Source organism: Centroberyx gerrardi, chromosome 5 (assembly GCF_048128805.1).
Source record: "Centroberyx gerrardi isolate f3 chromosome 5, fCenGer3.hap1.cur.20231027, whole genome shotgun sequence".
Taxonomy (NCBI): domain Eukaryota; kingdom Metazoa; phylum Chordata; class Actinopteri; order Beryciformes; family Berycidae; genus Centroberyx; species Centroberyx gerrardi.
Genome location: NC_136001.1, coordinates 2296023 through 2310250, shown reverse-complemented (window position 1 = coordinate 2310250; position 14228 = coordinate 2296023). Strand labels below are relative to the sequence as shown.

General features: G+C 40.7%; 1 protein-coding gene across 1 annotated transcript in view; it reads left to right on the top strand.

The window, feature by feature from the left end:
* Positions 1-13750, top strand: part of pparda (peroxisome proliferator-activated receptor delta a) — a 55770-nt gene extending 42020 nt beyond the window's left edge. The window contains exons 6-8 of the mRNA XM_071902305.2: positions 1862-2071; positions 9016-9259; positions 9369-13750. Of these exons, the coding sequence (XP_071758406.1) occupies positions 1862-2071; positions 9016-9259; positions 9369-9616 (702 nt within the window). The 3' untranslated portion in view covers positions 9617-13750. The remainder of the gene's footprint in view (positions 1-1861; positions 2072-9015; positions 9260-9368) is intronic.
* Positions 13751-14228: the final 478 nt, after the last annotated feature.

The following is a 14228-nucleotide window of genomic DNA, read 5'->3' as shown; positions in this document are numbered from 1 at the left end:
GTGCAATTAAAAGTGAAATTGATGTGTTTTTGGTTTAGTAAATCGATGGGATGGTCATTTCAATAGGTTAGTGGAAGAATATCGGCACTTTATATCACGCAGCTGCATTAATGGCACCATAAATGCTTAGTAAATACAGCCCTTAGTCTTCCAAAATGATTGATGGCCAAATTCAATCAAATGACATACTTTCTACTTTCTACCCACCTGGAGTCTTTAACATAGAAAGGGACAGCGTTTCAACCCTATGGAATTTTACACGTTGAATTGATGTTCATATTAAATATAATATGGCAGGTACAATATCAAATGAGTGTGTAATGTCAGACCAACATGACTGATGCGATATACTACATTTAAAATGTAATTGTACGAAAATTGTATAAAGAAGAGCGAGTGCTCTTCTTTATATAATATCTGTTTCAGCGAAGATATACTGTGATTTTATTTAAAGGAAAATTCCACCCTTAGATACTCAGTCTGTGATGTTCAGTGCATTCCTTATTATCCTTACTATCAGTTATTTTGTGATCAAGTGTTGTAAATTACTTTTTTGGTGCACCCATTTTCCCTCAACAGTGGAGAGAGCAATAGCGATTGCATAGTAAGAGTATGAGAGCGAGTTTTTCCAGTCAGGTGTGACTGTTCTTTTATGGGCAATGAAGTATCTATCTAAAAAGTGAGTCGCAGCCCTTGCACAAAACACATGTCTTGTGGCTGCATTGCATTCTGGTCTATTGAGGCTACAGTCAGTGGCGAAATGAATATCTGTGCCTCTTCTGTGATGGATTTCTCCCTGTATGGTTGTTGAACGTCGGTGGAAAATGTCTACAAAAAAAGAAGCCCTTGGTTCTGAGGGACTGACACCAAAATCTGATGTTTTCAGACATTAAACTCCGTTATAGCTGCACTGGAAATATCTTGATGTGATGCCATGTTATCTACGGGAATAAGAACAAGACTAAGAGTCTAACAGCCCCGGGACGTTGAATTTTGTGGAAGCATATCTGCCGGGAATGGAACTTGGGTCTCTCACTTGAGAGTCTGTAGTCTAACTCCCTGCAGGCCATGTGACCTATAAAGTGATGAACAGAGCAACTGACCGACCGACCGACCTACAATACCATCCATAGAGCTAAAAATACACCACCAAACAACAAAATAGGCCCAAAAATGCAAGTTACTTGTACGCCGGTCTTAAGTGTTTTATGGTGGATTTTTCCTTTAAAGTAAAATGATACCTGTGACTAAACCAATAAGGTTATGTCATTACTCAAGGCAACACATTATGAAGTGTACTTTCTACACTGAAATAGACATATCAAGAAGTGCAGGCAGCACAAATAAGCCCAGCTGAACTGAAACATCACCTGTGTTCATAGTCAACATGAACAGCTGGCTGTAAGGCTGTTTAGCAGCACAGCTGCATGTAGCCCCATAATAAACCTCTCAGGCTCTATCTGTGTTTTGTCTAAGATGGAGAGGACTGGGGACTGAGCAACAAGTCAGTGCCACCTAATAACCACCAGTCTCTGGTCAACCAGCAGTATCTTTGTGTTTGGGTTGCTTAGTGAATCCTGGTTCAAGCCATGGCTGATTGGCTTGAAACATCAGACACTAGGTTAGACTCTCCAACTGAGGCAGTGAAAAGGCAGTCCAGAAATGGCACAGCTTGATTCTCTTTGACTGCTTTTCTAGTCATTCTTGATAGCTCCTCCTCCTCTCCTCACTGGTATTGCTGTACTCCTCCTTTCTTTTCGTATTTTATTCTTTAACACTCTGTTGTATCATTCACACACAAACACACACCATTTCACTTTCTCCCACCCTCCCTCAACTCAGCTCTCGTCCTTTCTCACAGCCATTTGTAATCCATGACATGGACTCACTGTGGCAGGCAGAGAATGGCCTGGTGTGGAACCAGCCGATCAATGGCAGTACGCCGCCTAACAAGGAGATTGGAGTCCATGTCTTCTATCGATGTCAGTGCACCACAGTTGAGACTGTACGGGAGCTTACAGAGTTCGCCAAGAGCATCCCAGGTTTTGTTGACCTCTTCCTCAATGACCAGGTAAGGTCATGCTGAAACATTTCTTTTTTAAAAGTATCTTTATTGGTGGAAGAGGTATTTACAATGCACATTGACTCACATTGTTACCACCATAGTTTTCTTTGTTTCATAGACCCACCATGCAACACTGAACCCCTCAAAACAGAAAACAAAACAAAAGCATATAGCTGAAGATGCAAGTCTGAATAGGTTAGAAAAATACCAGGTTAATTGTAGCACAAGAACCAGTTACATGGAGCAGCCCTGGCTGTCAAAGGACTTATTCGATGGGAGAATATATAAAAATGTGTCCAAAAAAAAACTGCTTTCTTTAGACCCTTACGTTAGAGCTCCACTACCAGCATTGCATCGCATTGCCATCAGTGTTGCGCCAACGTGACGTTCTCCCTGCTCCACAGAGCGCGTTGACATTTGAATCGATACACCAGAAAACAACCAATTCAACTTTATTTCAATGAGGGAGAATGCGTGCGTCAGCGATTTTTTCGCTTGGACGCAGCCATCGGACGCAACGCGAGCAGTGGAGCATCTTTCAGTGCTGGTAAAGGAACCATTCCCCCGGTGGCTGACGGCTGATGGCTGTAGTGGAGCAGGGCCATTAGAGGGCAAAATTTAGATAAGACATCACATCTTTCACCTAAGTAGAGGATGGTTGCAGAATTATAGGCTTAGTGAACAACACCAGTCAAGTGATTCATTTCAACAATTTCCATTTTATTCTTTTTATTTATATTTCTTTATAAAATAACCTAACAACTGGCTGAGGTAAGCCTATGTAGCCTAGGCTGAGGCTTAACAACATTGTTCAAATAAATGAATAACTAGGTAGGCTACATAAATTTAAGAAATGAAATGGCCAAATATTACGATAAGAGAGCACTTTATTGATCCCCTTGGAGAAATTCAGGTGCCACAGCAGCAATTGGCGGAACAGTGCCAAGGAAATCAGTAATAAAAGAAAAGAGGTAATAAAATAAAAAATAAAGGTAATGTACATAACAGGGCTCAACATAAGCACTGGCCCGGTGGCCCGACAGTATGTTTACAACCCCAGGGCCAGCCGATAAAGCCTTTAACTGGCCCGGTGTGCCAGTAGGATCCATAAGCCTACAAAGTACACAAATGTAGTAGCCCTCCTGTCCCGTCTGGGACTGGACCGATTACGTGGGAATCCTATGATGAAGAAAACAGCAAAGTCTACTGCAAACTGTGCAGATCCCACATATGCTAACAAGTGAGTCAATGTGGAAAAATTGTGACAGTAAGGTTGAATACAAAGTTTGTAGCGAGCTAGCCAAACGGAGGGTAATGCTGGAGCAAACACGTAGCTTTCCTTGCAGAGTTGCCACATACCGGTGAACCCAAGATAACTTTACCCTGTCAGTGGTTAATGTTAGCTTGGTAAACGGTGCCACCTAGCAATTTTTTAGGCTAATGTTACATAGCGCCAGACTTCTAGTGGAAAGGGAATCAGTTGGCTTAATCCTAATTATCTACTAGGCTAAATACATCTCCCCAAAATAGTTATACAATAGTTACATATAGATATGCAAGTACATAAATATGTCATTGTAAGCATATCATGTATGTATTTTTAGGGATTCAGCTATCTTCAAAGTGCAGCCTGTAGACTGGTGCACAGGTTTTGATCCCCACGCCCAAAGTGCTAGCCACATTACATGTGAGCATAGGGAGAAGGCAAGCCAGTCAGCCCCGCCAGTGCTAGCTGGTATTCATGTTATTTTGGTCTATATTTTTAGAGTTTATAATAGTTCTAATCATCATTGAACACACAATAAATTTGATGTTAAAATAATGCTGAAACAACTAATTATTTCAGGGCCAGTGGCTTTATTGTAAGGGCCAGTGAATTTGGAAAGTTACTGGCCCAGAGAGCCAGTGGGAAATTTTGCTCATTGTCAACCCCTGCATAATATAAAACTATAGAGACAGTGCAAATAATAAATGCAGATTCGGATTGTAGTTCGAACACAATAATAACTATCTTTATTCATATAGCACTTTTCAAAACAAGGTTTCAAAGTGCTTTACAACCAAAAAAATCTAAAATTAAGAAATGGCATATCAATAAAACAGAAAGAACAGTGAGTTCACAATCAGGAAAGAAGGCAATGTTTCTAGACTTTCTGCTCCTGGAGGGCTGCAAGTCTTTGGATAACCTGTTCCAGCAACACAACAAACATAAATTACTATCAGCATAAACCGTTGTATTATCACTCACAATAATGTTGCTAAATACACTCATATGGGTTATAGACCTAAGTAGGCTATTCACTCAATTGGAAAAGTTGCATCTTCTCTCCGAAACTTCCTTATGGATGTCAGGTAAGATGGATGTGATTTTGATAGGCAGGCAGCCCATCCTAAAGCTGATTTGTTTCCTGCATCTTGATGGTATTCATGGCCGAAACTGAGGACTTGCAAGTGTCAATTAAAAGCCGGGTCTCCGAGGTCGACACGAACAAATAAAGGCCGGCCTCAAATACAGGCCGGGGAAAAAAACAAAGGAAACAAGACTAGGTCAAAACCTAGTATATGGCTGGACCATGTCCGTCTCCTCTCTCCGCCGCTGTCCTCTCCACCGTGCCCACGGCCCGTACCTATCGGGGACACCCGGTGACGCATCGGCGTCGGGAGGCGGGGTCCCGGGAACACGGGAACAAATCGGCGCCCAGCTATTAGCACTGGCCGGAACCGTGCCCCCGGGAAAGTCGAAGCTCGGCAGTAAGCCCTCGGCGCACCGAAACCTCCATGCCACCGACAGAACAGAGGGTTGTCAGGTGGACTGAGCTCGCGCATCGAAATAAACGGCGATATGATATAATTGTATAGATTCTACTTTAGCTTCAGTTAGCTTCAGCTTACATGCAAACAACGGTGGATACCGGTAAACTCCTGGTGCCTGTTATACATGTAACTGTAGTTTGTAGTAACGTACAAGTGCCACAAGATGGCTCGGCCGGCGGAAGTCTCTGGAGCATGCCGTCGTCGATTACCGTAATTATCATAATGCATTACAGTAACAAAAAAACTGCTACCTAACGTACCCCAACAGAAGCAGATCAGAAAACAAGGAGGCTTCGTACTAAAATATGAGCAAATATACTTATCAAACAGAGGGAATTAGGAATAAAGGCCTGTCTCTAGTATAAGCCTGCTTCCAATAAAGGCCTGGTACCCTCTGCAGTTGAGGTAAATAAAGGCCTGGGCCAATATTAGAGGAAATACGGTATTTGGAATTCAGTCAGCTCAGTTCCAATTGCAGCCTCATCCAGAGTTAACGCTTTTAGCATAACTCAATGGAGTTGAACATAGCGAAAATTAGCATCACAGCTAGCGAACTTTTAGATCGCTAACGCTTTTAGCATAACTCAATGGAGTTAAACATAACGAAAATTAGCATCACAGCTAGCGGACTTTTAGATCACTAACGCTTTTAACACAACTCAATGGAGTTGAACATAGCGAAAATTAGCATCGCAGCTAGTCAGCTAGAGTCATCTGCATCTCTCCACCATATAGCTCCGAGCTTCCAAGATGAACCTCTCGTCCATGCTGAAAATCCTCTGACCGGTTGACTTCTGGCCTGGTGCCACCGGTTATGACGTTGATGTAGTGATGTGATATATGATCGGGAGTCTGCACAGGGTGTTTTATTTTGAAAATTGACCGGATGCTCTATGCCTTTCCTGTGTCTGACTTCCTGCCCAGCTCGATCTGCTCTGTGCAGCTTGACGCGGCTCGACGTGGCTTCCGTCAAAAATAGACTAGGCGCGTTTAGCGGAGCAGAGCACAGAGCCGCTTCTGGGACGCTTCTGGGACGCTTCTGGGACGCTTCTGGGACGCTTCTGAAACGCGCTGCGGCACGTCTGGTGGAATCACAAGCATTGTCTAGAGTGGCCGCGATAAGCTACGGCGGCCGCGTCGCAGCCGGAACGCGACGCAGCCGCCCCCGGTGGAATCCAGGCGTTAGAGGATCATGACCAAACACAATGATGTCCTTGGGAATCTTGTGATCTTCAAATTATAGTGGTCAAGTTGGAGACAAATTGTTAACCCAGTCTGGAATAGACTGTCGATGGACAAAAACAAAAAGGAGCACTCCTAGATCTGCACTTACAGGTTGGATTTAATGGACCACAAACAGGCTGATGTTTCAGCAGCATACCAAGTTTAGACTATACAAAATTGGCTGTCACAGACAAATGTGACATCTGAGCTTGGCATTAGAGCCTATGAGTAATGGCAGTGAGTTATATTTATAGTTTTCTAAAGACTGCCCCCTGTGGCGGTAGACTAATATAATAGCTAACTTCGTCATGATGAACGCTGCCGATGCATCTTCTGGGACCCATGTGGGTTACATTTGGTAACACATAAGCAAAATGCCAGCTGTGCAGTACAGCCTGCAATTACTCAGTTGACATATTAATGTAACACAGATATGTCTATTGCTATATGCAACCCTTAATTCTCTAGCTCTCAAGCTGTAGTTAGCTGCTACGAACTCCAACAGCGAGGGGGACTGCAGCCGAGTGTTTGACTAGAGCGTGCCAGAGCCATTTGTCCCCTGATTGGATAGTAAAACTCACTCCCTGATTAGATAGTCAAAAGAGTAGCATTCCCATTGGCTAGTCAGACTCCCTAGGCAAAACAGGGTCAAAATTTGTGCTTGTAACCTCAATGTCACATGAACAGACTTAAAATTTGAGCAGCAATGTTCACGCACAGTTGAATCTCTGAATCTGTCATTACACATTGACAAAACTGTATCTGTTTGCTCCGATTCTTTTTGCATCCTCACATTTGAAATCATTTGTGCACAGATTGTATTTACCATAAAATGTCCTTTACAACTGCAAATCTTTTCTACACATTTACAAATTATTTCTGTTTGCTTAAATCTTTTTTACACATTCAAATACATTCATGCACCATGTTCACAAATGGTGATATACAACTGCAAGTCTCAAATTATTTGCAAAAATAATTTCACAAGCTCAGAATCTTTTTTACAAGCTCAAAATCTTGTAGACCCTTTATTGATCCCATACGCTTTGGCCACTCAAAACGGTTTTTAAACTGTCCTTTATGTCACTCACAACATGACACATGACTTTGGCATTACAACCAGAGCACCAGAAACGAAAATGGAGAATGAAAACAACAGCCCCTATACAGACACAGAAATTGCATGTCTGCTGGCACTTTGGAGGAATAGGCCCTTTTCACGTCGTGAGAAACTGGTGCATTACAACTTCCTGTGGCAACTTTATTTTTGCGAAGAGGTAACTTTAGACGAAGAACTTGTAGTTTAGATCCAGGAGTCAACAAAAATAGTCTTTGTACTTCACCAATGTAAATTTTGGGCCAATTGTGGAGCGATTTAGTGAAGGCCAGAGCTGGCAACAGGAAGTTGTAATGCACCTGTTTCTCAATGCAGAAGCTATTACCATGACAATGTGAAAAGGGCCTATCTCCACCACAACTAGATAGTCCTATGGCACGAAGGCAAAGATGACACATCTCCATTCTGCATTTGCAACTTTTTGTTTTGGTTCCATAATTGAAAAAGGTGACATCAGGTACGTACACACGCCTACATCGTTAACACAGCAACCAATGCAGATAGCTTAACGCTGCCTGAACACACAAATCCGACCTGATCAACAGTGTGGACAGTCAGTCCTAAAGATTTGATTTGAGAAACAAATCAGATTTGCCTGCAGTCTGAACAAAGCCTTTGTCAAAGCCAATCATGGCTCATTCTCGACCCGCAGGTTCTTGGAATATTGAAAAGGTCTTCACTCCTCCCAGACGAGGCAACAGTATCCTGAAACTTGTCCACAGAGAGGCCCTCTGGATTTATTCTCGGGACACTGTTGAGCCCAAAAGCCTCAATGAACAGTTCTCACTATCTTGTTTCCTGTGATCTGTTTAGCATGTCCAATGTATTGGCGATTTTATACTCTCTATATGTATATTTATATGTACTGTACAGCATTAACCTCTTTTATAGTACTTGAAATTGTTACTAAGACTAGAATTTGTCAATATTCAAATTGCCCTTCGGGGATTAATAAAGTTGTATTGTATTGTAATATTCACTGTATTTCCTAACACTATTAGTTGGTTGTTGCTGCAGAAAGGCTATGTTGAAAGTACTATGCTTGGATTCAAAGTGACGTCTGAGATTGTAATCTTTACAAAGAGCAGTACCTTCATTGCGAATAAAACGCACTGGCTTTGCATTGGCCATCAATGCCACGATGAATATATATGCATATATCTGTCCATTCTTCTTTGGAACTTCTATTTTCACTATCAACCTTTCTTGATTCCTTTTGAGAGTGAGCTCATTTTGACAAGTGACAGTAGCTTAGGTAGCTAGCCTACAATAGCCTACATAGAATATTTCCCAACAATCAACATACAGAGAAATATAGGTCTCATTGCAATTGAATAGATATTAGTGATTTTATCAGATTGAAATTGTTTAATTGTCTTATTCAGGTTTTTGAATCAGATGAGTGAGCTACATTTTTGCTGTCCTAATGTTAGGTCTATTAATTGCAGTGCTTTTATGTCCTGGCCCACCAACTAATCGCTTGGAAAAAAATTGGCCCCAGGCAAAACTTAGTTGCTGACCCCTGTTCTATACCATATTGGGTGATACCATGTAGCTTGAACAATAATTGAAGAAGTGGAGCATTTACATAGGAATTCCACTCAAATTCAGAATTAAAATATGTTATCACTGTGGTCTGTGTTAGATGAGTTCATCAAAATGACACGTGTTGCTCCATGAATCAAGTGTATTCACATATGCAAATAAACTGTCGTCAGGTACAGCAATATGCCTCCATTTTAATAAAGGAAATAAACATTGTAAAATAGCTCTGACCCCCACTCTGGACCCCCAGGTAACACTGCTGAAGTATGGTGTGCATGAGGCCATCTTCGCCATGCTGCCATCTCTGATGAACAAAGACGGGCTGCTGGTGGCTAATGGTCGAGGTTTCGTGACCCGGGAGTTCCTGCGCAGCCTTCGCCGGCCCTTCAGCGAGATCATGGAGCCCAAGTTTGAGTTTGCAGTCAAGTTCAATGCTCTGGAACTAGATGACAGTGACTTAGCCCTCTTTGTGGCCGCCATCATCCTCTGTGGAGGTAGGGAAGCTGTTGTAAGGCATATACTAGTCCTGCCAAAGAGATATCTGTCTGAAATTAGGCTGGTACTAACTCCCTTTCCTCTTTGTCTCCTCCCGGTGTCCCTCAGACCGTCCAGGGTTGATGAACATCAAGCAGGTGGAAGAGATCCAGGATGGAATTCTCCAGGCCCTGGACCAGCACCTGCAGGCCAACCACACCGACTCCATGTACCTCTTTCCCAAGCTACTGCAGAAAATGGCCGACCTACGGCAACTGGTGACTGAGAATGCCCAGCTGGTTCAGAAGATCAAGAAGACGGAGTCGGAGACCTCGCTGCACCCACTGCTACAAGAGATCTACAAGGACATGTACTGACTAGGCTGAAACCACATCATTCACAGAATCAGAGGAAGACGGACACCAGTGGAGGATATTCATGAAGAATGGAAAACCCACTACTCTGATACATCTTGCAATGAGTGTTAGGCTTGATTTTCTTATACAAATCAAACTGAAATCTTCACTTGTGCATATGAAAGAATTGTGGTAAGATAAGCAATATGGTGAGCTGTTCAACTCTCCAGTCAGCCCATACCAATTTGCCAGACTGATCAACAAAATTTTAAGGGGTTGATTTGGAATCCTGAAACAGTTGGACGGATATCCTTACTACACCCTTTTAACCAACTGACATGCATATCTTGGTGTGTGCTCAAAATCAGTGGAAGCAGACTGTTCAAATAATGAATAGATGTATGTACCAGGAATTGCACTACCTGGACAGGACTAGTCTACCTTTTAAGATGCCTTTTGCAGTTTAAAACTGATCGAGTTGTCACTACAAAGGTATTCCAGGAAAACATGCTATATACAGCACACCTAAGACATTATGCTGAGACTCTTTGTTTTTCTCCCCTTCTATTTTACATTGAATGATCAGCGTTGCTATTTTTATAATATATTTTTTCGTAGCCTCTTTCCACTGAGGTGGGAGTTTTTTTATACAATGGTCAAATAAATTCTCAACCCTGGAAGCCAGGGCTTATGTACCGGATTTTGTATCACATTACTGATGGTTGAATGTGGGGGATACTGTTACATAGAAAGATGCTGGTATCTTATAAAAGAGGACTGTCTTGTATCATGATCTGTGTTCCGATTCATCCCCACATATACAACTAGAAAATGTGCTCAGTAGAGCACAGACCTCCGCCATGTCTGACAACCACCTTTTGGTGATATGCCATGCCCAAAACCACGCCCCCTTTTGGCCAATCGACATGAAAAGTTAATCAGTTCTTCCTTGGTCCATAACCAAGCTTCATAAAAAAATTTGTGCAAATCCGTGCCCTTTTGAGATATCCTGCTAACAGACAAACGCGGGTGAAAACATTACCTACTTGGCGGAGGTAATAAACTATTAGCACGGACACAAACTATCTGTGCAAACCTCTTAAGCCCCACACAAAGCCGTCACTTTTGCTATACTGCCCAGCCAATCATAAAGCTCATCAATACCATCTGCAAAACAAACTTGCCATTAATCACATTGTCATGTGTACCAATCAAGTGTCCAAGCCCTTCTAGTTACCATATGGGTTTTTTTTTTAGCACTTAAAGTTAACCCTTAGATGCCTTGATCATAATAATACTTCCCAACTAGCATTGAAGCTCTTCCCTATTCCTGACCAGAAAGTATCATTACAGTTTCATTCTACTTCTCAATGGACATATTTATTGGCTCATACAACTCCCTAACCTCAGTACCTTTTTATTAGTGTTTTCTCTTGTGTATTCTTGTATTCCTTTTGGGTTTTTGAGTTCCAATACTGTGAAGTTATGCTTGATCCCAAGGTCATGTGTATGATGTGTCATTGCCTAATTTTACATAAATGTCTACTCATTTTTTTAATTGTGAATGATTGAGGCATTGTATTTTCTTTCATTTGTGAAACTTTTTGTCTCCTGCAGACTTGTGCAGTCTGTGTCTAGTCTGCACAATTGATAAGCCAAACTCTGAATGGTTAATTGTGAATTTTCCTCCTTCCTTGGTGCTAACCCTTCAAACTGCTAACTCACATCTTAGGGCTTTTATTCATATTTGATCATTGCGCTCTCCTATGAGGCCAAGAGCCACTACCAATATTTAGGAGAGACAAATAGCCAATTATAAGTAACTGATTCTTTTTTTAATACAATATGATACATCTTAGGCTTACAATACTGAATGAAATGCAAAATATGCTCATTTGGACTTTATTAACTCTGTCAGCCTCCTCCACCCTTTACCCATTTTATATATGATCAAATTGATTTTATGAACTAATTGAAAAAAATAAGTTGGCAGTATGTTTAATGACTGATAGCCTAATCATAAATAATGATTGAATAATTGCCATTTTTTGTGATTTCTTAATGTATCGCAGCAATGTCATGTCACCAAAACAAATACATAGAGTGCTTGTAAAGTGGCTGCCTTGACTTCTCCCAGTCCAAACTTCCATGTGGAGCTGACACTGTACATATGGAGAGACAGCTTCCCGGAACAGTATCTGAGGGTTTATTTTCAAGAGTGTAAGTGGCTGTAATTGGTGATCGATTTGTGTTGACATCACACAAGTAATGGCAACAAAACATACTCTGTTTGGACAAGCTATCACTGTTGATTTCTCCAATCTGTATAACATTTTGGATTAGAGGAAGCATTTTTGATGAATATAGAAAGGTCAATGAATAGAGCAGTTAATTTGCATTGCTACCACCACTTGCATCTACAGCAATTATCAGTCAGAACTAGGAATTCTGGATGCAGGAGGACCAATGCAATGTCATGAATGAAAGGAGTATTCCTCACTAATGGGTCTATCAACCAAGCAGCTTATGATATTAGGCACTTCCTACATGGCAAATATGCCATTGATGATATGCAAAGTATTACCTCATTTTAATTATAGTCTATGCATCAACAAAAAGTGGTATTTTGGCACAAGAATTGAGAGGTATTGTGGTAAAAGATAAAAGATGGGTATGCCAAACTGTTGGGCTTTGATTTAGGCTGATGGTTGACCTAAATAAGAAATATTGCCTGTCTTTAGTCAACTCATTTACTCTGTAAATGGTTACTAATGTACCTAGTTATTTCTAACACACCCCCATTTTAGTGTCCATGGTCAAGTTATTATTTATTGGCTGCTTCAGATGTTACTAAACATAGATGGGATTTGGTGCTGTATTCTTTGTTTACGCTCCTATGATGTCGCCTTACCTCTCACCTTCAGTCACTATGGTGCCCCCCTGTAACTAAAATTATCAGCACTGTTTACTTGAAAAGGTTGCCAATAATTACAAATGTACTTTTTCTTCTTTCACTGAACTGTACCCCAGTATAATTACGTTACCATCTTTAAAAGTGTTAAAAATGTGTTTTCCACCAGCAATGTTTTTCAGTTTTTGACTAATGGATTGGTCTGTTATAGAAATGGAAAACAGGAAATGGTTTAAAGTATTCCACGATCTGCTGCAGCAATACACTTTATTTCATTGCATTTAATAACTGTTTAAAAAACAATGGTGTCAGCTTTCATGTGGAAAATGGGATTTCTACCTTGTGTATAGAATTTCCTATAAATGGTTGAATAAAGAATATTTGTTAATTCCTTACCTTTTCCAGCTGCTGACGTCATGAATTTTGAACTTTAAACAGTCTCATTGCTTACTCTCCAATGTACTGGTGTTATTAATGCAAAATACCAAGCAAACCGTTTGATTTATGATTTATATGTTTTCATATATCATGGACCCCCTCACTCTCTAAACAACCTTATGTGTACTGTTGTGTATATGTGTATGCATGTTAGGTGTTGGACATCATGGTGGGTCTCTCGCTTCCTTCCTGAGAATGTTTCCTTTGTTGAAGAATACTTTGTGTGTGTGTGTGTGTGTGTGAGAGAGAGAGAGTGTGTGTGTGTGTGAGAGGGAGGCTGGCCACATGAATGCATTCTGCAGATGCCTCAGCACAACAACACCAGGGACTTCAGGAGGGAAAAACCAGTGACAGATGTTGAGCAACTTACCGTAATTGAAAGTTTCGACCAATATTTTGTCTACATTGTGTTTCTATGTTTACTGAAATAACCAGTAAAATTATTATATAAAATGAAGTGGTTCCCATTCACCAAGGATTGCATATAGTTTGGCATTTGGTGATGATGTAACTATATTTGTATAACACCTTTCTTTAAAAAGTGATGCATGATAAAAGAATTAAACACTGTAACAAACAAAAAAATGAGTCTTTCTGAGACGTTCTCAAAACTTAAACCAGCATATGTTAATATTGTTCATGTAAATATACCACATCACAGTGAAACTAGGTAATGCCAAGATTTACCCAGATACTCTAGTCAATGGAAGATCTGAAATCTAAAGGCAAATATTTTGAAAAAAAAGTGTCACTTCTGCATAATGTGATGTGGTGACATCAAGGTGGACAGACTCACCAGTGTTGATTTCTGGTCAAGATTTTCAAAATAAAACTCCATGCACCATAATACAATTTTATATTGTTTATTTTTCAGCTATAGTTTCACTCCATATAATTTTAAATGATTATACTAACTATTTTCATACAAATGTAGGTGGGAATAATGTAATGTTTCAAATGCTCAATGGCACTGATCCCTGGGAAACGTGTGCTATGCCTGATGGGACTTGCTGTTGCGTGAAAAGGATAAGTGGAGAAACATTACACCAAGATTTTATGTTGTGTAGAAATATATAGCTATCATGATAGAAACCCCTGTACAGATGCAAACTATTTTAAGTTATTAAGTTGGTCCAGTCCAAACTATAGAGCTGACAATTGCAATCATGCAAAAATCCCAAAAAGTTGATCCATGCAAACGCTAGTTTAACCAGTCACCAAAACAGGATGTGAAGATGTTGTTTTTAACCAATAAAATGCAGATTAAATGGTACGCTTCCTGAG